A 27,567-nucleotide genomic window follows, 5' to 3' on the forward strand; every position below is an offset into this window, starting at 1 on the left:
CGGTTGCAACCTACTGAGATTATCACTTGCTCCACAGCACCAGAAAGTGAAGAGCAGTTGAAATAAATTGGACACAACTTAAGAGCAAACCAATGCTAGCATTCCATATGGTTTAGTGAGAAGAGTCCAGCCAACATGACCGTAAGATTATGAGTTTCTGAGACTTTATGCAGTGAGTAGGGAACATCTAGAGCCAGAGGACTTCCAAAGCAAACTTTTAGATTTGAAACGGAAACCGGCAGTTGCAAACCAGGTCTCTTGTTCAGAAAGTCTTAACTGCTCGATGTAAGGATCTCCTTCTACTCGTGTACTGGAAGCCAAGTGTTTCAATGTTAGGGGTCTGGGTTCACTTTTATTATGTTCAGAGCTCACATTATTAAGAGAGCTAACATGCTTTTTATGCCTCCTGCTTTAGAGTTTTTTTCCATTCACTAAGCCCAAGTTTTGGTTTTTTCAGGAGGCCTGGAAATACTGGCTTTTTCTAGTATGTTTCAGGATATGCTTCCCTGAGTTAGAACTATTGAGGTAATGATCTTCCATTATCCTAGATGAGATTTATGAGACTAACTCTGCACACAGTGAAGCATTCAATAGTAAGCAAGTTAAGAAAATTGGTGAGAAGAAATTATTGCCTTCCTAAAATTGTTTTTGTGGGTTTTGCCAAAGCAGTTCCCTAAGCCTTGAGATTATACCACTCCAAAGAGAATAGTTTTTTATCTTCACTTCGGGATGCACAAATGGAAATCACAGTAGATTTTCTTGCAGACCAGCATTTGCTGACTGCATTGGAATAAGCTTGTGAGTAGTCGTAAAAAAAATATTAAATATGTTTAATATCATGTCAGTAGTAGTAGGAAAAAATGCCATCACAAAACAATTGCAAATGGAAATGTTGTAAATTATTGTGTTGGATACCTAGGACCACCACTACTCAATTGGATTCCCTTTTTCTTAGCGATAGTTTGGGGACAGGAATTTGTGTTCTCACAGAGACATGGACATCCCATAGAAGCTGACTTATCTCTCCAAAGCCTGAGTGTGCATTATTTGTGGTTTTAGATCAGACATGTTTCTGTCAGAAGCATTTTTCTACCTGAAGATGTGTTATTGCTAAAGTTGTTCTGGTAATTACCACAGAACTAAGCTGAAATGGTCAATCTTACTTGTGTTGTACAGTGAGCATCTGATGAACAACCAGCTGAGCCAGCTGGATACTAACCAAAAGGTGTGATGAGACTATTCAAGCTACTGACATCTCTGCTAGGCAGAGTAGAATCAGCTGGGGCAGATTCATAAGTGTTTCTTGTCAAAAATTATTAGCAAAAGGCCTTACTCATGAACTTGTGTTGTGCACTGGTATGAATATTCATGGCTTGTCTATCTCATCACATAAACCAGATTACTTAGAAGTTATAGATCTATGGGAAATAAAAACTACAAAAAAAAAAAAAGGCACTAACCTATTTTATTTAAAGTTAATATTCAGAGGGGCCTTCTGACATTTCTGCAGTTTTTACCACTGGTTACTGGAGCTCTGAGTGGTTGCTTCACTTCTGCCTGACACTTTTGCCATAGCTGTTGTAGATTTTTGCTACAACTGTCATATTAATATTAAAACCACGTTACTTAATGCCCAGCTGTATTGCAAACCTATACTTTCAAATGCTTTGCAGGGCTTTGTGGCATCTGCAGTGGAAAAGAAGCACTGCAGGTGCCAGGGACCAGCAACCACATTTTTCATTACATCAGAGATGGAAGAATCAAATTAGAGTAGCTGCTGTTTCAGCCTTCTTCCTAGGTAGAAGTCACTAATCAATCTTATGGGTCTTAGTAGTCCATGACATGCCAAAACTAGACAATTTTTCAAGATTAGATTTTAATATTTTCAAATCACATAATCTTTTTTGAAAGTGTAGCTAGAACAAAGATAATTTCTCTTGAAATTACTTCTGTTTCTCCCCTGTCCTTTTGTTTCCAGGCCTGGGAAATATCTGCTATTAACTCAGTTGCTAACACTTGGTTGAAATGTATTTTGAACTAATATTTTAAAACCAACATTGAGTCTCTTCCTATTCCCTTTTCAATAATACTTTTTGCTTCATATGGTCTCTAAGTAATTTCTTCACATTCATGAATGAGACCATAAGTGGAGCAATTGTCAGTATTATCTATGTGCTTTTGAGCAAATAAAAAAAGTAAACCTAATTCCTAGCCCAGACCTGTGGATGTCTTGAGGTAGTCAGTTCTCTCAAATGGTCTGTCCTTTTGTCTCTGTAAAAAACTCTGTGGTTTATTTAATGTTTTATTTCTTTTAGGTAGGTATGGTTTTTAGATTTGGGGTTTTTTATTTGCTTGGGTTTTTTTAAAAAAATGCAATAAAGGGATCTTTATTTTTCATTTATTTGCAACATATTCTTATGTCTGAGTGAATATCTGCCAAGTGACTGTAATAAAATAGATTTTGAAGAAAACTGGACTGTTCACATCTCTTATAGATATTGCAAAGATTTTTCCATTATTAGGAAATCCTTAAAAGTTTTAATTTTTTGATCTTTTGCTTTTGTTGAATTTAGTGTTCACTGATTTTATGCACTGATGTTTTAATGCCAGATCTTTTTACAGATGGCTTTTCTTTTGGGATCCAATATTTTTCATGGGCTAAAAAAATGCTACAAATGGAAGCTAGTTTTGTATCTAAAAACTGAGATTAGTTTTGGTTCTTGAATTAATGATGGAAGCCTTTTACTTTGTGATAAATTTCCTGAAATATCCAGTCTGCATGTTTAGTGATATTTTACTCACTAAGTAGGTGCTCAGTAGATTACATTATAGAGAAATTTCAGCTCTACTGAAATGTTTGAGTTTCAGCCTCAGCTTCTCTGAAACAGTTTTCTGAGTACTAGAAATTAGGAGACCTCACTGTAAGTAAGTGTGTTATTGCCTTGGTAAGGAACAGCGTCCGAATCCCACATGCTCTCTACATCTCTGCACAGTTCATGCAGAGGGAACCAAAAGCCTTGCTTTCACCTCTGAAATCCCTACATCCAAAGCAATGTATATGGTACAAATCCCCATCCTCGCATAGTCTGAATGTCCAGATTACTTTAAAGGGACGCCCAGCAGCTGCCTACATTCAAGGCCAGCAAGGGAGGGACAAGTCCCTATGCCTCCTGGGCAGAGAGACTTGTACTGCTCATGTTCTCTCCTTTAGACACTGGTGGTTGGACGTTTTGGAGACTACTATCCCTCCTCAGGAAGCTGTAGGGAGCAGCAAGGTCACCCCTCGGCCTCCTCCTCTCCAAACCAGACAAGCCCAGTGCCCTCAGTCACTCCTCAGAGGACATTCCTGCCAGCCTCTTCCCCAGCTTTGGTGTCCTCCTATGAACACATTCAAGTATCCTAATGATCTTTTTAAATTATGGGGCCCATAACCTCACACAGTACTTAGGGAGAGGCCACATTGGTGCTAAATACAGCAGGACAATCACCTCTTTTGACCAGCTGGTGATGCTGTGTTTGATGCACTCCAGGATGAGGTTTGCCCTGCTGGCTGCCAGGGCACACACTGCTGACTCCTGTTGAACCTCCTGTCAACCAGCTCCCCCCAGAGCCTTCTCTGCAGCCACTCCCCTCCCAAGTCAGACTTGGGTCTGGTGTTGCTGTATCCCAGGTGTAGAACCCAACATTTGTTCTTGTTGAATTGCATGCCATGGATGATAACCCAATACTCCAATTTATCCAGATCCCCGTGCAAGGCCTCTTGTCCTCTGAAAGAGTCAACAGCACCTCCTAGTTTAGAATTTTCCACGGACTTGCTAACTGTGCATTCAACTTCTGCATCCAGATCACTGATGCAAACATTGAACAAACTGGCTCTAGAATTGCAGCCTGAGGAGCACCACTGTCACTGGTCACCAGCCAGATCTAGCCCCATTCACCGCAACACGTCGAGCCCTGCCCTTCAGCCATTTCTTCACCCAGGAGACCATGAACCTGGGGCTTGAGGGAGTTAGGGTTTTTTCTCCCCTTTTTTCTTTTACTTTTCCCTTTCTCAATCAGTGGAGAAGTCTCCTTTAGAGAAGTGGAATGAAACCTTTGACCCATTGAATTCATTGGGGAAATTGTGTGTCTACTTTTGGTTCCTTCTGCACCAAAATTTTGTGTGTATATGCATTTCAAATTGTTCTAATAGTATGGAAGAAATAAAGATGCATAGTCAGTTGCAGACCTGCATTTGGAAATCTGCAAGGAGATTGATTTCTGCAGCTCCTTAGGTGTAATGAAGTCAATAGCTTTCATGAAATCTCAGCATTTGGTTGTATTTCATCCTCTCTAGAGGGTAGTATTAGAAGTAAAGCAATGAGAATCATCTGCCATAGTGTACACTCAATATACATATGTACATATATATGTGTCTGATGGGCAAGAGGAACTTCATAGACCTTTTGAATGTCACTATTCTAATTAAATCTATGGATAGTTTAATGCTCTTCTGTTCTTGGAGAGCCCTATGGAATTCAGAGGACTGTCTTAACATTCAAGGGGGTATAATTTGTTTGTCTTCTTCAATGAAATAAACTTCCTATTTGTTGAATATGGCAAACCTATAAAATAAATAGCAAAGTGGTTAATAATTAGAGAAGGCACTTGAAGATCCCTAAGTAATTGATTGATAAATGAATTCCATCACCATTGAAAATTTCACTTTAGAATTACTTATTTTATTCCAGATACAATCTTTTTATATTATGATGGAGAAATCATTTAAAATTCTAAATAAAATTTAGTCAAATAGCTCAGTGTCCAGCAAAGCTATATGAGGTGCATGTGTATTTACCAAGAGAAAAGATTATGCATATGTAAAGAAGAGTGATTGACAGAGGCCAAAGGGTAGGCCCATGCCAAGCAAGCTGGAATGCATAGATAAGCTGTAGTCGACTTTTGCAGGAATCAGCTTGACCATATGTGGAATTTGTCTGATCCAGTGTAGTATTCTCCATAACCCCAAAATACCAGACTGATGAATGCGAATAGAGATGTTTCCTTGCAAATTTGTCGTTGCTCTAGAAAGAGTTTTGCTGTTGTAATAGTTGGTTTCCATATATATTTGGTACCTCAGTAGGAGCCAGGACAGTCTAATACCTCTTTTTCCAGAAAATGATACAACAAAACACTTAGCTATTCAATTCTGTTGAACTTGAACTACAAAGTTCAATTATGCACAATTGAATTTTTCAGCATCTCAGAAATGTTAATTTAAAATGTATCATTTCTACATGATACTATTAAATTTATCAATAGATGGTGTTATATTTCTCAGTGGTTTTGGAGTATATGGGATAGTATTTGCAAGCCTTTGACGAAAAAGAAAGTAATATTAGATCTATTAAAAAAGCATCTTCATTTTCACATATGCTACCCTCTTCTCCAACTTCTGTGGTGTTTTCTGTATGCTCTGATTTCTATATTGAGGCATAAAAAGAATATTCAGGAGCACTAGGTTTATGGAAATAAACATATTCCTGCATTTCTTCTCATGAGTCCTATGTTAGAAAGAACTTTCTGAAAGCAAGAATCTGTTGGATTTCTTCTAGCAGGAAGCCAGTGAGGCAGCTGGTGCAGCACTGGGCTTTCTTAGAGTGTTGTTTTTCTGCAGCACTGTCTTTGACCTGTATGACAGGGTACTACTTTCAGAGATGCGTACTGCAAGGATACTCGGAGTTTCTGAAAATGCTAATTTGTATTTCCTTAAAAGAAACATATGTGTAAAAGCACTCTGTCCCTTTGGGTGCAAATAGTGTCCCCTGCAATGGGTTATAGTGTTTTAATGGTGGTCCTGAGATGAGAGGGAAAGAGAGGGCATCCTTTGTCTACAGAGAAGTGAAAAACTTAACATTCGAGAATTTCCAGAAATTGAAAGTTTCTTATTGGTCTAGCATGATATATATTCCCCATTCTTATAGTACTTTTAATTCCTCCATTAGAAGAGTTATACTAATGAACTTTACTACTCATAAGTGCAAGTGGGATATTTGTCTTTTCTCAGGACCAAGCTGTGTCTTTTACTGTAAACTAGCATAGAAAGTTATGATTTTTCTCTTCTATTCTTAAATTTAGATTAAGACAGAATGAGATCATAACATTCAGAAGAGGAAAATCTTTTAAACATACTTTATTAAATTTGCTGACTTTACTATGAAGTCTGCTTGGCTTTTTCCTTTCTTCTAATGTCACTCTGTGCCACATATCAAACCACAGGTGTACTAAAAACTTTCATAGAATACCTTTTAAAATAATGCATGGCATGATAGTTTAGTATAGAATTCAAGTCATACTTCATTTGAGAGATTACAAATAAAGACATTCAAAATTCTTCTGTCAGTCTCAACATAGCTTCATTCTACTATCCATCTTGTCCATCTAGTATCAATGTTTTTTGAATTTCCTAAAGAATTTTTAGCACAGTTGTCAAAAAAATACAGGAAACATGATTTTATACTAAACTATGTGTAATGGTAGTTTTTGGTTTTTGATTAGGCAACGCTCAGGTTTATGTAGTAATTCAAATACAATTCAGAATAATGATGAAATAATTACAAACTACCAGGAACATGCACTAAAACTTGGAATTGTAAGTTCTCCAATCTGGAGGCACCTTTTGAAAGCAAAATAAAAAGTTTTTCAGGAGGTTGGCTAACATTCAGTTTATTGATGCAGTAATTAGAAAGGGTACTTCAGCACACTATATTCCTTTTCCCGTCTGTCTGCAGAGTGGATTAGCAGGATGTGAGAGAGGAGAGTGGAGTATGTTGTTCTTTAGAGAACTAAGTTGGATCAGTGAAGAGTATGGTGAGGATTCAAGCATTTAGCTGATGGGGGGAATGAAAGGTATGGGGAGTTTTTAGTGGTACACTTGAGACCTGCATTAGACCAATCCTCTTCCTGCCTCTCCATGAGAATAGAAAGTCAGCCAGAATAGCTCAGGAAATGGTTTCCTCACGGTCCAAGCTAACATACAGAAAGTTTTGAAGAGCCCTTTTCTTCAGGATATCCTTTGAAATATATTCTTTAAAACTGTGTTACTTTTTTCCAGTGATTCTAGGAAGACCTGTTTGGGATTGTAGCTAAAGGATTGTGCTATGTTGCTTTTTAAAAGAAAAAAATCAGGCAGTAGTCGATTTTTTTTTCAAGCGCATATGCTCCTATTATGGGCTAGAATGAACTGAAGGACACTTTAAAGGAGACATTATTTGATCTTTCCATTTGTGTAATAATGGGTTATATATAATGCTGCTCCTCAGAAAGTAGAATCAGTTTTCGATTCTTCAGTTATTGAACTGTTAAAAAAGTTTCCAGCTCTTGCCCATATTCTGTTCACTGTGCTGAAAACAACCACACTGTTAATTCTTTTATGGCCTTTGTTCTTGACTTTAATGTTCCTTAATCTAAACTGAGCTGCAATTGCCATCTGTTAGACCAGGCACTTAAATGATCCAAGTCCTCCTTCATATGGCTATACTGTATCTCATTACTTATTGTTCCTTTCAATATAGGATTATTTTTAAACTCATGCTTCTAATAGCACCCATAGGAGGTAATTTTTGACATTAGGGCTAAAATCAGATTTAAGCTTTTTCCCCCAGGCGCTGTTTTTCAGCATAACAATATCTGTTGTTACAGTCTTTTTTCTTTGAAGGCACAAGTGATCTCTATTTTGTTTTTCAAGGTACTCTTGTCATTAGCTTTTCACACACAACTGTGTTGAATTGTTCAAAATCATCTCTAGAAATCCAGAGAAGTCATCCTCTTCTTGACTCTTGACTAATTTCCCTTCAAGTTTCTACAAGTTGAATTGGAACAGCCATTTCATTATCACTTCTCTGGAAACTTTTGGTCCCCTGAAAACTGTATTTTGGTCACTAATTTCCACTCTATTTTGTAAAGTATCTGAATTTATCTATTATATATAGATTTAAATTATTAGAAAATTATCATTCAGTATCACTGTAAATTCACAAATAAATAAAGTTCTCCCTTTCCTGAATTGTAATGAAAGAGACTATGTAAATACAAGGGAAGTGTATTGCTTCACAAGACACCATCGTAAGTAAAAAAGAACACAATAGTTCATAGTTAAATTTGAAAATTCATTATTATCTTGATCAAGAAATAATGAAAGGAAGGAATGAAAGGAGTAGGCATAGAAAATAAGTGCAGGAATAGATCAATTACATTTTGGGATTGATCCTATTCCCCACCTAAATAGATTAAGAAACTGACTGACTTTGCTTTCTACAGAATTCAGTTCTTAAGAATACTTCATTTACTCTTTTTATTTTTCCTGAATATTGGATTTTTTTGGTCTAAACCCCATTTTCTACATTAGCAAGATGACAGCAGTTCATATCACCAGAGTAACTGTACTGCAAAATTGACATTTGCAAATCTCAGGAAAGATTTTCAAAACACTCATTAACTTCAAACGAATGTATATTTTTCATTTTTATAAATTCAACTGTAGCTCCTTTGAAGTCCATAGCAGAATTAGTTTTAAATTGCTCTATATAGTTTTAAGCTTTTATATATAAACACACATAGAAAGAAATATAATAGGATGGAGAAGAGGATATTGCCTATTGTCATATTTTTTCTACATCAATTGTATACATCAGGTCTTGCATCTATAACATCGTTGCAAAAGGGGCTTAGTTTATTCACATTGCTAATGACTGTAGTGTTACCATCCCACACAATTCAACAATACCAACTAGGGTCTTATCAGAAAATAAAATTGGAGACCTCATAATATGAGATGATTATGATTGTAATTTTTGCCCTCCCTAGAAGGCAGTCCACTTTTAAATGGGTAATCTTGTCTAGTTTCTTGAGTGATTTGTAGAGCATGCTGCAGTAATCTAATGAAGGGACAAAAACACTGATGATGGTAAAAATCGTGATGTCTAATAAAGAACTACTTCCAGGTTTTATGTACCCAGGTATTCTCAAAATCATCTTCTCTGAGATTTCAACCAGGAACCAAGGTGTTCTCATACATCAGCCAAATTTTAGGTCAGGAAACTGCATCCAACAAAAAAAAAAAAAACCACACCACATATCTATTGAGAGAGAGAGGGAGAGTGAGCAGATGATCTTTCCTGAGAAATAAAACTGTTTTCTGATTTCTCTAAAATACCTAATAAAATGATATCTTAAGAATATAAGTCCATTCATAAAAAAAAAAAAAAAAAAAAAAAAAAAAAAAAAAAAAAAGGTGAAACTCTAATAGCAATCAATATAACTGTAGGTTAAAGTAAAAGGGGGGAAATGTATCCATAACTGTCCAATACAAACATTATTTTCTGAAGTTTCTTTTTCAAACTTATTACTGGATAATTATCATTACAAAATATTACTTAATTTATTTGTCAAAAGCACGTTTTCTTGCTTAACTGAGCACCAAGCAAATGAGTGAGGAAAGTTCAGTACTAAAAGAAACTGAGTATCTGCAAAATAGTCAATAGCATAATGATGAATACAATCATACCATCATGAAATATGTTGAATATGAAGTCGGAAAAATCACTTATGTTAATATTTTATTTGATCACTTAAATAGCTGGTGATCAAGGAAATTCTAAATTTCATTTCTCTTTTATTAATGAAACATTACTAATATTTATTTATTATTTTATTAGCCGACTACTTCACTTTTTATCGGTCAAAGGACTAATGGGTGGCAGGACTGTAGGTCAGTCATTGCAACTGAAAGTTATTTTCAGCAAAATGTATTATGCCAACTTACTGTCATTTTAAGGAAACAGGTGGTCATTTCCTTTTTTAAAAAACAATTTTATTCTTAAATTAAGGAATCTAATCTTACTGTAATATCAATCTGGTGGAGAGGAACTGTTTCAGCAAAGAGTAATGTGCAGACTAAATTACAGGGAACCTATTTTCTCTATAATTGCATCAAATGTATTAGCAGTTTGGATCTAATTAGATTGTTCTTAGTAAAAACCATTATGAATTCTATTAAGAATCTATGGTTACTGGTTTTAGGCATTCTATTCAAAGAAAGTTATACTTCTTCTTCACTGCTAAAAACAAAATAATGGTGGAAGAACCACATTTTTTTTCCTGTGCAACTGCAACATGCTGTGCAACGTTAAAAAAAGCTCTAAGAAATGCATTTGAATGAAGAAGTGGTCATCTTGGAGGCCCTTATTTACCTGAAGTGTTAGCAATTAGCTGGTGTTGGTACTCTATCCTCCAGTGGGAAAGCTAGAAATAGCCTAGTAAATCCAGTTATGAGCTCATATACTTCCGTGTGTAGGGAAAGTGTACTTTGGTGGTGTGTAAGTCATATACACAGCTGTGACTGACAAACTGTATAAACTCTTGTGGTTAGCAATAGCCATATTCTGTTCTTCAGACAACTACTAGTGTATTAGGGGAATACTCATTCCAGTATTGTGGTGGTGGTAATTGCCAGGAGTATGTATCAAATTACTGTTAACTAGGACAGATTTTTCACTTCTGTGTACCTTAAATGGGACTTCTGTGTACTATTGATGGAAAAAAAGGGATAGCTTTACTTTGAGGTTTTGATATATTAACTATGACTCCCATATCTTGCTCTCAGCTACATGGGAGTAATGACATAAATGGTGAGGATACAGGTATTTGAGATAGTGTGAACTATCAGCATTACCTTTTCTGTAAGGGAATTTGGCAGCAAGTATGTTACTGATTCAATCTCTCTCAAGAATGGACTCAATGAACAAGGAGTTCCTGAGCAACTGAAAATATAAGTGAACATATTGGCCTTATCTTCAAGCTATAAATGTCTAGTTGATTTCCACAGGAAGTATAAACACATTAACAAATTTTTAAGACTAAAAGTCAAAAAGCAGTTTATAATCAGCATTCAGCAGATAAGGCTGAGATTTCTGCCTGCCATCTACCTCTTTTAAGTATTTCCAGACATCTTGAAGCCAGCCCCAGATATATAACTATTTGTGGTTCAGGAGTCTGCTTTTGGTGGGGAGGGGAGATGGATTTTTGTCTGTGACCATATTACACTGTTAATGTGTTTTCCCAGCCAAGGAAAGGCCCTACCATTCCATACAGTTTTGGTCCTTGTGTCGTGGCAGTGCTTTACAGTTAAATCAGGAAAATGTGAGAAGAGCGTGAAATCCCTTACCCAGAGAAGGAGCTTCCTACCTGTACACCAGCCACAGATTTTCCTCCACACTCTCTCTGTGCCTGACCTCCAGGCACAGATGGCTCAGCTTCCCGAATTTGGACAAGACAGCTTGCTGAATGTGTTTATAGGTCATTTGAGCCAGACTATCAACAAATTAGTTGCAAGTGAAATAAGACCTAGGTTTATTTTCAGTATCTGACCAGGTGTATCCTAATCAATCTCCCATCATCTTTTAGACAGCAGGAAGAGATTGAGTTGCTTTTCTGTAAATGATTATTGACTTTATGCTCATATATATGTATATTGAGAAAAAGATATATTACAAGCTGCAACAAGTTCTTATCTATTAGGAGTACTTGCATTTTGACAGAAAGGTCCTGAAGTTGTTCAGAGGATGCATTTGACTGACAAGAGCATGTTTATCTTCTTTAATTCAGTGTGCCACTGTAAAGTTTAAACTTCCTAATTTTGATGCCTTAGGTTTTAACTTTTATATTTTTCAAATCCTGTACTACTTAGTATGTAACTCTGAAACTTAATATAGCCTGTTAGCTACTGTTCTCTCATGCTGGTTAGACATAACAAACCCTCTCTGGGCCTGAACTCAAGGACACCTTGTTGTCCCAGGCCCCAAAATATGTAAACTAAGGCCTCTGACAGGGGGAGCAAACTTGGGGTAATTACATCTTTGCTTGAAAATATAATTGGAGAATTAACTCTGATATGCAAATGGACCAAACTTATAAAAGTGTGAAAAACCCGTGACCCAGTGTCCATCTTGGGTGGAACCCCTCAGAAGTTTTTGACTCCCAAGGTGTACTTTTGAAGGCCATTCAAATAAATACCCACTTTATTCTTTTAATCTTGTGTAGCCTGTTTTCATGTAGCCACTTCAAGGCATCATTTGGAGGGGAAGTGACTGGATATTGGCAAGAATCTGCTATCCATAAGAAAAATCCTTCTCAAACATAACGCCTAACACAATTTCTATTGCTATTCACATTCCTGTACCTTCTTAGTGGCTAGTCTAGGAGTCTTTGCTTGGTGAAAAATCCAATAAGAGATTCTAACTGTCCTAGTACATTCATTCCTTACTGACACTTTTGGGTTCTTACATGTACAGGATTTTCTGCCAAAAATGAGAGGTTTCTGTCAGTGAATGTATAAACTACCTCAATTCTTTCTTGAAAATGAATCTGCAGTAAAATTCCTTCCCAGGCTCTTAATGAAACTGGTTATTCTCTATATAACTTGAAAGGTGACAATTACAATTTTTTTATTGGTGCTTGGGAGTGGGATTCCTTTCTCCTGATTTTTCAATTTTTTTTCTCAATGCAAGAATACTGCTGTGTTTTATAAAGACTGTTTTATTGGACTAAGGATATGAATATTAAAATAATAACCATCTTGCATTACCTGTTGAATTTCATCTCATTTGGCTAGTGATGTGCACAACCTGTGGAGGATGTGTCTGCTTTGCTTACCTTATCTCTGAACTTTTGATTAGAAAGACTTAACACCATATCAGTTGCAAACACATGGGTCCACACGATTCCGTATAATCCAAAATAGCCTGATACTATGCAGTAAAAATTAAGACTGGAAAATAAGGCAGAGTACAGAATTCTGGAGATAAGGATAATCGTAACGAGGAGAGCTATCTTTACTCTGGGTCGCACCAAAACTCATCAGTGTATGTGAGCTCATTTCTGTGAACTTGGTGAAGAAGTATTGAAGCACTTTTGAGTAGGTGTCAGTTTGGCAAAGTGTTTCCATGTAAGTAAAATATTGAAGTGCAGGCCACAAGTTTTAGAATGACGGAGATTTGCATTAACAGGCAAGAGATTTACATAGAACTGAAAACATACTACATTTTATGGGTTTTATCACTGTAAGGCACATCTGTCAGGTGAATTAGTATACTCTGAAACTGCCAGGTGATCTCCCTGGAGAGTCTGTTTTTGTGATAAATACAGCAAAGTTAGCAGTATGGTGTGTTTTGTTTCTGCATCTCTGAAGGACAGCTGTGGTCAGTGGTGTTGCATGACAGGAACAGCTGTGGCAAAGGCCTGACTGACTCATTTGGGAAACTGGGCTTTCGTGCAAGCCAGGTGAAGGCACCAGAGTAGATTCTTACCAATGTTTTTTAAGGTTCTGCATTTTTTACTCCAAGACAGATTTATTTGACTTTGCCCTCAGCAGTAGAAATACATAAGGCAGAAAATTTAAAAGAAAAACAGAAAAACAATTTAAAATGTGGAAGAACCGTACATGAAAAATACTACTGACAAAATCTGATGCACTTCTAGGAAGTTTTGTGGTGATGTGTTTCAAGTTTGTCTATAGGGAAAAGAGAATTTTCTGGGGTTTATTTACAGAGGATAATTGACCTATTTAAGTCTTTGTCTGTGTGAGATGGACAATATGAGTAGTATGCACCAGCTGAGGTAGTGGATTTTTAGAGTGGTACCTAGTCAACTTCAATTTTAAAATTCTTCACACCTAAGTGATGGAATAGTATTCTTTCAGGAAGACAGTATCAATAATATTGACTGAGTCTTCATCGTTTTCATTCTGAAACCCTATGCCTTACTCAGATAATATCTTTTTCATTTAGGTTCAGTAGAATGTCCCTGTAAGAAAAATTAATGGTTGGTCTATAACAGGAAAGTTTCTGTGCCTCATCTTTGTTTCCTTTCTAAACTACCTTCCAACTTCAACAAATATTTCTATAAGAAGAGTGTGGAGTGTGCTGTTTCATTATTATGATCTCTCATCTTAAATCTCCTCTGGTAACTACTGACAAATGGTTCACAGTAACATTTCTAGTGACTTGCTGCTCACTAGTTTAAAGCAATATAATGCATACAGACATTGTTGTGGGCTGGATATCACACACTTTTTGCATGACCCTGCAAAAAAAGTCTGTTGGAGGTGTTGAGATTTGGCCAATATTGCTGTATTTCTTATCAAAAAATTGAGGTTGTACTTCCTTCTTCCTTGTGCCTTTTCACAAATAAACAGAAGCTTTTGTATTTCCCTTCTACTTCAATTAGTTCTTACGTTGCTATCTATACAGTAACCAGAATCAGTAAGGTCATATGGTGCTGCTGCTTTAAAATATGTAAGTCTCAATAAGCAGTAATTTTGTTTTACCCAAGAACATAGCTTGGGTAAAAAATGTGGAAATGTTTTCAGTATTAATTTCTAAGTGAGGTAATCACATGAGAATCTGGTGCATCCTCGCTGTTACTTTACTACTATTTACTGAAGCATGGTACAATTTACTAGGCACCGTGATTGTTCTTCACATAAAGGCTTTGAATCTTTAGGGCATCAGGCTTGTGTCCTTCTGATAAAAGTTAATCCTTATTAGACCCATATGTAACTATAGGGATCAGTTGTTTAAGACTTCTAACATGGTATTTTTGGTATCTTTTCATAAAGGTGATCAGTTTCTTCCCTTCAGCTCACAGTTGTTGGAACTATGCTGTCACATGATGGCTTTTCATGTTCAGTGCCCTCCTTCCCCACTACCACCTCAACAAATATCTTGCATAAAATTTTTACTTTTTGTCAAAGGCCTAAATTTATTCTAGTTCAGTTCCACTGTCTGCCTCTTACCCGTTCTTGTCTTGTCTTTCTTCCCCTCCCTTTCAGAGGATAAAGTATGGACAACTGTGTACCATGATCTGCAAATGCAGACTTCTGTGGGAGGCAACAGCGTGGAGAAGTTATCTGTGCTGCAGCTCAACTACAGTGCAACAATGGATCAGATTTCTGCCATTACCAGTAGTGCTGAATACTGTGAGCAGTTTATCTCCTATTCTTGCAAGATGTCCCGGCTGCTGAATACACCAGGTAGGCTGAGAATGGGATAGCCATTAAATACAGTGTTAAGAAACTTTATCTCAACAATTTAACAGGTATTGCTGTTAGATAAGTCCATTCATTGAAAGTACTTTTTTGTTCTCCTTTGCTAAAGTTGACAAAGAGAATGAAAATGCAGAAGACATTTTCTTAGGAAAATTTGCCTGCTTGCTTACTACTACAGTGATTTTTATTGCACCACGTTTGTGTGTTCTTCTCTCAGATCTGTTGCTCCTTATAGCAGGTGGCATTTGGTAAACACAGTAGCTTTTAAAGTTTAATCAATAGAGGCATTGAAAAATTGCTTTGAACTTTATCCTGTTTTTCTGGTTGTCAGTTTTCACATGCTACAGTCAGCAAGGGCACTGGCTGAATGAATGTTGGAATTTTTCCACTAACACTTTTGATACAGTTTCTTAAATGCAGAGTATTTGTGGGTAATCAGATGCCTTATACATTGTAGAGAATGGCATGGTCAGTAACGCAATTGTGTGAGAAAGTATATGCTATTACCTACAAGCAGATCCATTTTAAGATCCTTCTTTTGCTGTGTAGTTTTACTGGAAGAGAAGAGACCCTTTCTGTATGTGCCTCCTCAACAATTACCAGTAAACGACAAAGACAAAAGAATTAGTTGTTCCAGAATTAGCACACAAAGAAGGAATTTTGTTTTAAAAGCTCTATTAACATCCAACAAGTACTTTATATGTGCCCTAATTGTGTATGATAGATTTTGATATTAAATAAATCTTAATGGTACTTAAGGAAGACTGGTTTATACATGGAAACATATTTTCGTGATTGTGAACTGAGTGCATTGTGATAAGAGCAACTCAGATGCATTTCAAATTAGTTTAATGGCTGCATGCTTACAGTATTATACTTTAGGTTGCTTTTCCTCATAAAATTTTTTTGTATGTTTTCTTATGGTGCTATAGATAAGGATTCATTTGGAATGCATGTGCATCTTATTCCTATTTCCATAAGCATTCCATTAGTTAATAGACACTGCAATGCTTGTTACTCCTCTCCATCCTCCCTGCTGTTTTTTAACTAATTCTAATGCATGGTTTGTCTCTGTTGCTGTTATTTTGCTTAATTTAGAGTAGCACAGTGACTCTGCAATGTGGAAAATGATTTGTTCCTTCCTGGGCCTTAATATATAGGATCCCGAATCATGTTCATAACTAGAAGTGTTCTGATTGGATTCTGCTGATGGATACAAGCTCCTTGCTTGCATATGCTTCAGAAAGGTTGTATATGAATGTAGCTTTGGCAGGTGTTTAGAAGGCAAATTTATTTGGTAATAGAGCTGGAGATACTGTGCTTAAAAAGTTCACAGTTTGCAAAGAATACCATGTTAGATTCTTCTTCTTGATATGTACAAGACTATTATTTCAGGACCTATTTGTACTTGTTAGTGTATGTTTATATTATAATAAAATAAATATATACTGTAATTGCAGGTGTTTGCCCTAGCTTCTAGATTTAAAGGACAATTAAGCAGCACACAAAATACTAACTTGCTGATTGTTTTTTCTAAGAAACAAGCAGTTCCAGATATTTGCCGGAATGTTCTTAGAAAATTTTGAGCATACTTTGCAAGTATCTCCTTCTTCATGTTTTCACCTTTTACATAGAAAAATAATTTCTCTTAGAAATTTTTGTAAGCCCTTTTTTTGGTCTGGAAAGTGAGTTTCCACAGATGTTCTATAATGTAGGGGTGGTTTTCCTTTTAAGTGAGAGAAAGAAGCAACAATGGTTATTTTAACCTAGACAGTAACAAAAAATCACTCTGCAGTGTTTGCACAACACCTGTAAGGGTTTGTACACATAGAACCACAGTGATTTGTGTGTTAGTGGGAAAGAGGGTGATCCATTTTCTTTCTGTGTGTTCTTGGCTTCAGTGTATGGTTTCTAAACTAAGGAACTAATTTTTCATACCTTTCTCTGTTTTGGAGGATTGCCATATTTGCTGAATATATTATGCCACCCTATTCATCTCACAGCACAGCTCAAAGCACTCTTGTGGCATCTTCTACCACTTTGTATATAAATCATTACAGAATGGTTCCCACACAAATAAATGAAAAAAAAAAAAAAAGAGGTTTTTTATTCCTCAGGAAGTGAGCACCTGGTGGTATTGCAGCCCATAGTAAAACCTCCATTAGCTTCACAGGATCAGGACAGCATTTGTGGCCTTGACCTTAGGTACTTTTCTAGGCTGGGGCTTTTTCTCATACCCCTTTCAGATGTTTAAATAACCACTTAGGATAGAAAGGTCCTTTTGTTTTAAAGTGCATCAAAGAGAACTGAGAACACACAGAAGATAGTTAAGCAATTCAACTTTTTTGCTTTTTTTTTTCTCTTGGGAATCCTGTCTCTTTACAACATTGTTCCTTCTCAGGAAGAAATCACTCAGTTAACATATTTTAAAAAATCAGGACTCAAGTTGTTTATTGATCTATTAATGACATGTAGTTAACTAGCGAATAGTGGAATATAGCTTTTGCTGCTTATAGTTGTGAGTTTCCTGACAAGGCAGAGATAGATACAATTCCACTGATTCTTCTGCTAATAGCTTAAATAATGCTTTTGGTATGAAACAGAAACTACATCAAAATTCTGTGTTTGAGGAAAGCCTTCACATTAACAAACCTGTTTTGTTGTGGGGGGTTTTTTTTGGCTGCAGGCATAGCACTCAAAGAATTCTCATTGTCATGTGATTTCAGAGGGATATATGAAACTTTGTACAAACTAAGCATTCTTATTCTTCTGTTATGAGTTGTAGACTTTAACAGTTTATTGCTTCATATTCATGTCTTTTTTTTTTAATAATGGGCTTTCATCCAAGCAAAATAACGTGTACATCCCAGCAAACAGTTTAAAATCATTGCTGACAATAGGGATTGGGAATGATTTTACAGATAATAATGCCCCTGACTTCTACTTAGTCTGAGGGAAGATAGCAATAAGAAGTTTCATTTAAATTAAGTCATAAGTGACTTCTGAAAACATACTTGAAAAATAAAAAGCTCAAAAGGCTATAGGATAATTCACATTTGAAGATACTGCAGAAGGTCATCTGGTTCAATTTCCTGCTCAAACCTGAATGAACAGTCCTTGTCTAGTAATCAGCAAAGAATATCTGGAAATGCAATTTTCTGTCTTTACTGGTTTGGCTTTGGGGTTTTTTTTTAGTTTGTTTTGAACTTGCAGCCCAATATGTTATAAATTATGTTTAAACCTAGGTGTCTGTTTCAAAGGCTTAACTAAAGATTATTTGAAAAACAAAATTAGTCAAGATAGTTTGGTGACTTTCTTAGGAAAGTGCAAAACCAGACACCTTTGCTGAAAATACACCATGTTATCACAAAAAACAGTAAAACTATGTGTACACTGTAAATCTCTGAGGAAACTGTTTTCAAGCAGGGATCTTGCAGTGGTTGCAGTTGTCTCACAGCCTTTATGGTCCTGACTTTGATACAGATTTGCTCAGATTGTAGAATTTTTTTTAAATCAGTGTGAGATTGATGTTTCTTATTGTCTATTTAGATATGGAGTTTTTTATGATAGTAATTACTTTTTGAATATGCAGTTATCATCATGATAGAGGCTTATTCTTGGCAATTCAAGTAACTATGGCAGTTAATGAATGAAATAGTAAACCCATATTATTATTATGGGTTTTATTATTATTATTATTATTATTGATCATAATTGCAGTATAATAACAATGTACATATATATGTAAATTTGGAAAAAAAAAACCAACAGATTTTTGGGTTTGTTTTTCTCTTTTACAATTACATTTCTCATATCCTCTTTTCTGCTTGTTTCCTTGGAAACTTCCATTTTGAGAGAATAATAATATGTTTAGTACTGAGGACACGCAGAAAGTTGTCTGTTTTCTGGGTTCTCAGTGCCCATATGCTTTCCAGTTGATATGGGAGATGATAGGACACTTGCCTTTTTTGCAAACAGGAACTTGGAGACAGAAGAAAGTTTTTTTGTGCCTGCCGGTTAACAGGCAGGAAAGAGGCAATGCAATGTATAGTATCAATTTTCCTTATAGGAAGAAGCTTCCCTTTGCTGTAAGAAACAATATTATCACAGAGAACAGTGATACAATATACTCATAGAATGCAAAATGTTAGTTAATAAAATTGTACATCTTCATCCACTCTTTTCATGAGATTTCCTAATAATACCCACTCATGACTTTCTTGGTATGAAATTTTCCATGGGCCACTGATCTTTGCCTAGAAAATGGGAGGGAACAGCATGGTTCTGCCATTCTTCCTTTTACCATGGGAAGGGAGAAGGGCTGCTGCATTCACAGTACCTGTGTCTGTCATGTCCCAGAGCTATAGGAACTGCAACAAATAATCAGAGAGTGGGAGCTAAAAGCATAGATACAGACAACAGAGCAAGATCTGTTGGTGTTGTGTTCCAATTTTTATTCCTATTCACTGTGCCTGGAGGCAGCATATGAAAAACATATAGCAGAGTTACTGCAATACATGAATTACTGTTTCAGACCTGTTTGTCTCGGGAGGAAATGAGACAACAGCTTCATGAATTAAGGAGCTAAACAGGTGAAATAGAAAACTTAATTTGATGTTTGGTTGTTTCAGTTGCAATAAAGCAATCATAACACCAGTAGGAAGTAAGATTTATGCATACACCGAGATAAAAACAAAGTTTAAAATTGCAATATGCTATTTTTCCTCAGTAGCCGTCCAAATCAGAACCTAATGAACTTAGGAACTTTCCCATCGCTACCCATTAACTGATCTAGAGTGCTAGTTGCAGATATAATTCCTGCTTAACAAGAGTTTTTGAAAAGGAGTCTGAAGGTGGAATGGGATTTCTGCAGTACTACAGTGATGAATGGAAGTCTCTCCAAGACTTGTTCAGGCTTCATTATTCTATTTTCAATGTTCTTCCGGAAAACATGCCCCTCCTCAGCTGTCATGTATCTTGCCCAGCCTTAATAATATTGACTGACTGCTTCTTCTTAATGTTCTAAAAGAGCTGATTTCAACTTCTAGTGAGTTTTAAAGCACAAGGATAGCAAGAATAATAACCTTACTCCATTCTGATCTACACGCTCGTGTCCTAGAAGTGGAAACCATTAGCTTTTGGGGATTCCTTTGGTCATCGTTATGTTGCCAAATAACAGAAGCAGAATATAATTTGTCCGTTAATGTTTCTCATGAAATACACATCAGTCTCTTAGGTAAATGCTAGACAGATAAATGGTTATCTTGAGCTCATTTTTTCCAGCCAGTTGTTAATATTCCCTTCTCTCGTCTTTGTTTTGCTCTGCACCTTTGCTTGTCTCTTTCCAATTTCTTCAAGTTTTTTTGATACTGTAACCACCGAGTCTCCTAATTTCACTTAATCTTCATCATTCCTTTAGCTGGTGAACTATTTCTGCTAATTTTCCAAGTTTTCATTGCTGTTGTGTAGGAATTAGTCTTAATCCAGTATGACTAAAGTGGAAAAGGGTACATGTTGCTTTGGTGTTTGTTAGAAATAGTAGTAGTTGATAAGAGCTTTGTTAATAAAAGAAATCCTCTATGGAAATAGTAACTGCAGTGCAGTGAGCTCTATTTCTTTTGCTATGCCTTTTTAAGGAAAAGTGATGCATATGAGTTTTAACTTTGCAGTTCTAGCAGAATGTTCTAAACCAATTGTTTCTCATACCATCTCTCTATGTGAATGTGAGCTACCTATTACGGGAAAAGATTCACTATTTTTATTTCTTAAAATAAAGTTAGAGCAAGGCAATAATTTCCCCATTTATTGTATCATGTTTTGTAAAAGCTGTTTAAAACCATTCATGGTTAATGTTTTCACAGAAATAATCACAGCCATTGCTTCTTCACAAACCCAGGTCGTTCTGGGGAAAAGTTATCTTTCCTGGTGAATGACCAAAACAGATTAGTTTATTAATTTCTCGGACAAAATGAATCTGGGTGGTGTATCATTGCGTGTCTTGTCATTACTTTCTCCTAACCCATATCCTAAATGCATTTGCATTACCCTGAGTATATTTTTCCTAAGCAAATATGCAGTAAAAATATCCAGTGTTTCTTTCTTCACTACCATTCCTGAGATGAATGTGTCAGAAAGAACTGTATGAATAATCCAGCTATAATTTAACACAGTTAAAATGGCATTTTCCAGTGCATAAAACAGAGCTCCATTCCCTATTGTGTTATGATCTTCTCTTGGTCTTTTCTTCATTAATTGCCCTGTGTTTTGCCTCATAAGTTGACCAGGGTTCAACTATTATTGAAACATTGCCTGCCCTGTTTTCATGGATGAGGTAGTACTGTTTGATTTCTTGAGGCTGGGACTTTTACCCTTTATCTGGAGGTTAGAGTTAGGTTTTCCTACATTCTAACCTGACAGCCTGGGGCATTGAGCTATAATTTGTGTATTTGGAAAGTTTTCTATTTCTCAGGACCCTCTTTAAACAGTCATCAGTTAATGCTGGAACTGCTTTGTAAGAATTGTTTTTTGTTGTTAGTAAAGTTGCCAGATCCCACCCCTGATACTTTACAGGCTTTTCCTAGTGAGTTCAAATAAACCTCTGGAACACAGAAGAATGCATATGAACAGAATATGCAGCATGGATATGGTGTGATTATTAATATATGTGTGACTATTTGAGGTATGAACTGCCCCAGATACATCTTATTCCAGGAGTATGTTGGAGAATTTTTTTTACTGTACTTTTTTGTGTATTCATGTTTGATGTTATTTATCAAATCAGACTATTAAAATGTTTTTCAGGATTGTCTCTGAAATAGAGTGCCTGAAATATTTTCCCCTTTTCACCTTGTGAATGCATTTTCTCTACTTTCCCATGTTTTCTTTGTAATGTAACCCATTCTTTCCATGCATCCCCTCCAACGATTTCAGACTCCATCTGAATATATTTTTGAATGATAAAAAAAATTTAATATTGCCTGGGTGTTTATGAGGACAGAGTTAGGGTTTACTAAAGGTTAAGGGGAGTATGCAAAAAGTACAACCTATTACAAAATCAGGTCCCCGTAGCATCATTGTCATTATAATTTGGGGGAGGAGAGTGCATTAACTCGAACTTTTGTGTCCGTATGTGCCTGTGGCACATGCCATAGGTACCTGCATATTTCTTTGTGGAGGTCTGAATCCATATAGGTGTTAATATAGAAGGAGATGACCTCCAGGTAGCGATCACTTCTTCTTAGAAGGAATAATTTCAACAATATCCTTTCCCGATACATCTTTTGAAATATTTTGTTATGTGAGATTACTCAATGTGAGAAGACAAAAAAGCTTAATTATCCTCTGGTTTTCCATAAGATATACACTTTACTGAAAAGACATATGAACAGTAAATTCTGTTTTCAAGAAATTTGTGTTGCCAGCAAAAATGATTCATGATCACTTCCTAAGGTTCTTAGGATAAGGAATGGTAAAAATACTTCGTTTGATTTGTAGGATTTATTGATTTACAAAAAATCAATAACCATGTTTTCTGGAAAAGTGCATCTACAGATTTTCCAAAAAAGATGAAATATGCTTACCATTTCTACTGTTGGAAATTAAGCTTTGAATCTGGGCATTTGTTGTCCAGTGCAAGGATAAAGATGAAGCTGCTAACAAGATGCAAAAGATTGAAATGTAGTTCAGCTTTTCAGAAGCAGCAGCTAAAGATTTGGAAGCAGTTATCAATTTAGCTGCTGAACTATAATCAGTTTCAGAAAGCAGCAGCAAGTTAGTGCATTCTGCTGTCTCATTTACCACAGAAAGGACCTACTTAACTCATTTCCATTGGAAGTGTACCCAATACTGCTTTGCAGAAATTGCTGGAATGTTTTGGTAGTCAACATGGACCCCATAAAGCAAATATATGCTCCACAACTAAGAGTGGGGTTTCACCTGCAGCCTTTTAAGATCCTGTGCATTGACACGACAGCAACAATGATGTTTTGTTTAAACTACAGATGTGCAATTAGATACATGTTGCTTACAGGATAGATCTTACCAATTCATAAATTCAAGATGTATTTAAGATCTGTCAGGCTGTTTTTAAAATGATGTAGCACTTGTGTAGATTCATGGCTATAATGAGTTTATTGTATCAAGATTAAATTGCATTCACAAAAATATTTGTACTTTGGAACATTATGTATCATTTAACAGAATCTTTTCTCCCATCACCTTAAGAATTAGTAATCTGCTTTCTGCTAGCATTGGCCCATCTCAAAATTGCTTTTAACATTTTTTCTCTTTTCACTACCCATTCCTCTTTGATATTTTCTTCTGTCTCTACCTCTGATATTTGTAACATGATCTGATTTCATATATTCTTTTGTAAAATCTTAATAGTATTTACAGTAATGTTGCTGTCGAATGACACAGGAGTAAGAGATTAAGGCTTCTTTTCTTTTTAATCGTCTCTTCCCTATGGCATGGAGTGTGTTTTTAACATTTTGGGGCTTTTTACAAAGAACTGTGTCAAGTAGCAAGAATGTTTGGAAGAGATACTGAACCAATTTCATTTTTGGAAACCTGAAATTGCAAACAGGACAAAAAAAATTGTCAGACATAAAATTCATCTGTAATGATGCTCTGTGTCCCGAAGCCAATTTTTTCACCCACAGATGTAAAAAAACCAAAATCTCCAAATGTTAGGGATTTTTGGTTTGTTTGGATTTTGTTTTGTTTGTTTAAAATTTTTTGAGCAAAGTGTCTTGGAATGTAGCAGTACTGAGGAATTGAGAGGATTTCTGGCCACAACTTAGTGCTCAATGCAGATCAACATTTACCATACTAAGCAGCGAGCAAACTACTCTCACTGAGCCAAAACATCTTGACCCTTGCTCTGGTTAATACTGGACCTTGATTTGTGGCCTGATGGCAAACTCTATTGTTCACAATCAAGTTCTAGTACAAGAAATCTGTAACACCAGGAAGATTTTGTGAATGCAGAAATAGTTAAAAAAGGATAATGAGTGGTAACTGAATCTGCCAAATGCCATATTATAATTTTCTTCTAATAAAATTCAGGTTTTACCCACAGAACCTCTTCCTAACATACACTTGGCTCATTTTCAAGGTGGAGCAACTGAATATACCCCTATATTTCAATGAAAAGTACATAGGTAGTTGAGCCAGGTTTGCATGCAGCATCCCAATGTCAATGTCTACTTTTCTTTGGACTCACATGCACGTTTTGCATTGTACAGTAGGATCTGGACAAAAGAAAGGTAATCCAGTTGCCCATTATGTCAAATCACTTGGCATCCTCTGTGGGCTGTGTTTTGTATCCTGTATGGATTCCAGTGAGCACAAGAAAAATAATCAGCAGATCCAATGTTTATAGTATTACTGTTGACAAGATTTAACTTTATTCAAGTGTATTATAGTGCGACTATATGAACAAATGCTCAGAGAAAGAGAAAAAATTTTGATTGTTTTTTTGAAAATCATGCTATCTTCAGTAATCCTTTCATTAATACCTATTCATCAAGAATTCACTGTCTATATTTTATGAACAAACACACAAAAAAATTCCTCTCATTTCAGTGTATTAAAGGATCATTTTTCTCTGTCTCTCAAACTTTGTAATCCTTGTTAGGAGTTATGACTGAGGGATGATAATAGAATAGCTTCTCATCTTTGTCAATGGCTGAAAAATAGAAATGTTTTCTTGCTGAAAAAATCATGAATCAATAAGTTGAGCAGGATTAAAACAAATTTTAAAATTATTTCTCTCCTACTTCAGGATATTCGTTGAGATTTCTCTCAGATTAATTACACTGCAACACTTATGAAGAAACATGCACCTTCCTGAAATCCTATCTCCTGTATTAAGAATGATTATTAACAACATTTCAATAGAGTAGGGTGGTGAGCATCTTCTTACTGCTATTTTGTTCTCAGTGCCTCTGTATTTCTTAAGTAAAGTTAGTGGCATCTTCAAGTTCTCATTTGTCATGTTTATAAGTCTCCCTGCTCTCTTGTTAAATTTAAAAAGTGTTTTGATTCACAAAATAATTTGATTTCAAATAAAAGGAATTCTCAAATATCAGGTATATGGCACTAGGTTTGAACTCAGGGAGAGTAACACTGAGGGCAGGGAACATTTGCATTGCTTCTCAGAGCCTTGTTCTCCAAATACAGCCTGGATATGCCTTGAGTAACCTGAATACCCCTTTTCCTGTCTGTCTGGATATCCTTCCAAGGCAAATGGATGGGCATTGGTAGAGAGGGAGGCATAACAGTTATTATAGATTCCCTGATAGGAATTAGAGAAGGACCAAAGTGGCAAAGCACTCCAGAAAGTACCCTTCCTTTGCAGTCAGGGCTCCTGGGACTTGCATGCCCTGCAATGAGTACTGGGGGAGGACAGTAGGAGCTCTTCGCTCTATTCAGCACTGCTGAAGGGTAGAACAAGCCCTCTCTAAAGCCACAGAAGATTTCTTTGCATTTTTGCAACAGGTTTGGCAGATAGAAAATGGCAGACATGAGTGCATTCTCTCTCTCATATGCACGTGGCTTAACATGATTCTTGGAGGAAGAATATATTTCACTTTGCAGAAGTTTTTATTAAATCCCTTGCAATCCGGCAAACTAAAGGAATAGCATGTTGCAAGTCACAGAACATCTTGAGACTGTATTCCTGCCAGTCCTATCCAAGACAGCAAGTAATAGCTTGCTTAGATCTGTATCAAAGAGCAAAATCTGTAATTAATAAGTTTCATGAATACAGTTGAAGGGGAGTTACAGCAAGCAACTTTTTTCTGTCTTCTCTATCTCTCTGGCTTTAAAATAATCCACTTTAGGGGATTATTCATTATTTAAAGAGAAATGTAAGAAATGGTAATGACTGGGATTACTGTAATTCTAGAAAAAGTAGGGCTCTGTTCTGTTGTGTATTTTTTTATACAAAAATAGTGTGACAAAATTATGAAAATAATATATCAAACTTGGCATTGCCAACGATTGCCAGAGGGGATACCTAAGCCTGCACATGTCTGTGCATAGGGCTACAGTAATATACAATAATTGGCCAGAGTCTATGATTAATATTTTCATAATAAATTTGGAATCTTCCAATATTCCTCCTATATTGATGAAGAAACTTGTAATATCTGTAATTTTCTATAGTAAAAAACATAACCTACAACAAAAAGGTGTCACATTTAAATGCAGATTACAGTCCTGGGATTATCAACACGACAATGTACTGTTTATTTCTGATGATTGAGTTTTACTGAAATATAGATATTTACACAAATAGATCATTTTAACATTGAAGGGAAATGATTTTTCTGTTGGCATATTGTGTGGTGTTCTTTCTATAAACTTAAACTAATAAATTTATTTCATGTTTTATCCCTCATAGCTTGGTACTCTATTTTACTCATACACTTTACTATTATTAGGACTTTCAAAGAATTTAGAATGCTATTTCTTTTATATGTCTATTTTTGTAGTAAAACTTGTTCAAATATTTCTAAGAGTTATGACTTCTTCAAAACAGGCATTTCAGAAGGTCAGGAAGATTCAAAATATTCACAATAAACAGTCTAAATTTTCAACTCTAGTTGAGCATTTTAATAGGAACTTTGTAAAGAAAAAATTAAAAACTATAGCTTCTGCAAAGTAAAAATTGTATAGCTTCAATACTAAGGAAAACAATTGTTTTAATTAATTTTTACCTGTTTATGTTTCCTGCTTTGTTTCTTTCATTCTCTTTTGCATCCTTTCTTTCATGCTTTGGATTCCTTTTTTCTTCCTCTCATTCCTGCTTTTTAACTGAATAATTCTTATTAGTAAGTGTAGAAGGCTTATTGCTTCCACTGATCGTTTTTTCAACCTATGAAAAATTGTTTTGAGTTGCTGCTTCTTTCTATCTGTTTATGTTACTCTCTTTCAAATAGTTTTCAGACTCTTCTATAGAAGATGGGCAAGGGTTTATAGGATGTTGGGGCCAGTGAAAGAGGATCACAGTTTAGCAGGTGGAGATATAGAAATTATATATCGGTGGTACTGTAGAGAGATTGTGGAATTTAAAAGCTGCTTGGAAAGAAGGAAACAGTGCAATTTTTAGGAGATGATGGAGAATCCAAGCCACTGTGTATAAAGTGGATGAAAGGTTTATGGAAGCCAATGAAAATATACTGAGGGGATCATTGTTGACCCTTATTTCTTTGTTCTCAAATTGGAGCTATTTTAATTGAAACTATTGTGCTAATATTAGCTTGTCTTGGGGAAATTAAAATATGAGTGCCGTGGAAGGACTGTAGAAAGTGTGGAGGTGGTGCAGAATAATAAAAATGTGGAATATTAAAAATGGTTGAATAGCTTTATGCAGTTGGAAAAATTTGACAGTACTGCAAAGTTCTAAGTTGAATAAAGTCACATCTAGTGTAACTTCCTCGAGGTCAGTAGAATAATGAAAATTCAATTTGCCACACAAG

At 35.8% G+C, this 27,567-nt stretch overlaps 1 protein-coding gene across 1 annotated transcript in view; it reads left to right on the top strand.

Moving 5' to 3' along the window:
* Window positions 1-27,567, top strand: part of CNTNAP2 (contactin associated protein 2) — a 1,031,909-nt gene that overhangs the window by 713,694 nt on the left and 290,648 nt on the right. The window contains exon 13 of the mRNA XM_010398652.4: window positions 14,867-15,067. Coding sequence (XP_010396954.1) covers window positions 14,867-15,067 — 201 coding nt within the window. The remainder of the gene's footprint in view (window positions 1-14,866; window positions 15,068-27,567) is intronic.

The sequence above is a fragment of the Corvus cornix genome, chromosome 2 (assembly GCF_000738735.6).
Source record: "Corvus cornix cornix isolate S_Up_H32 chromosome 2, ASM73873v5, whole genome shotgun sequence".
NCBI lineage: Eukaryota > Metazoa > Chordata > Aves > Passeriformes > Corvidae > Corvus > Corvus cornix.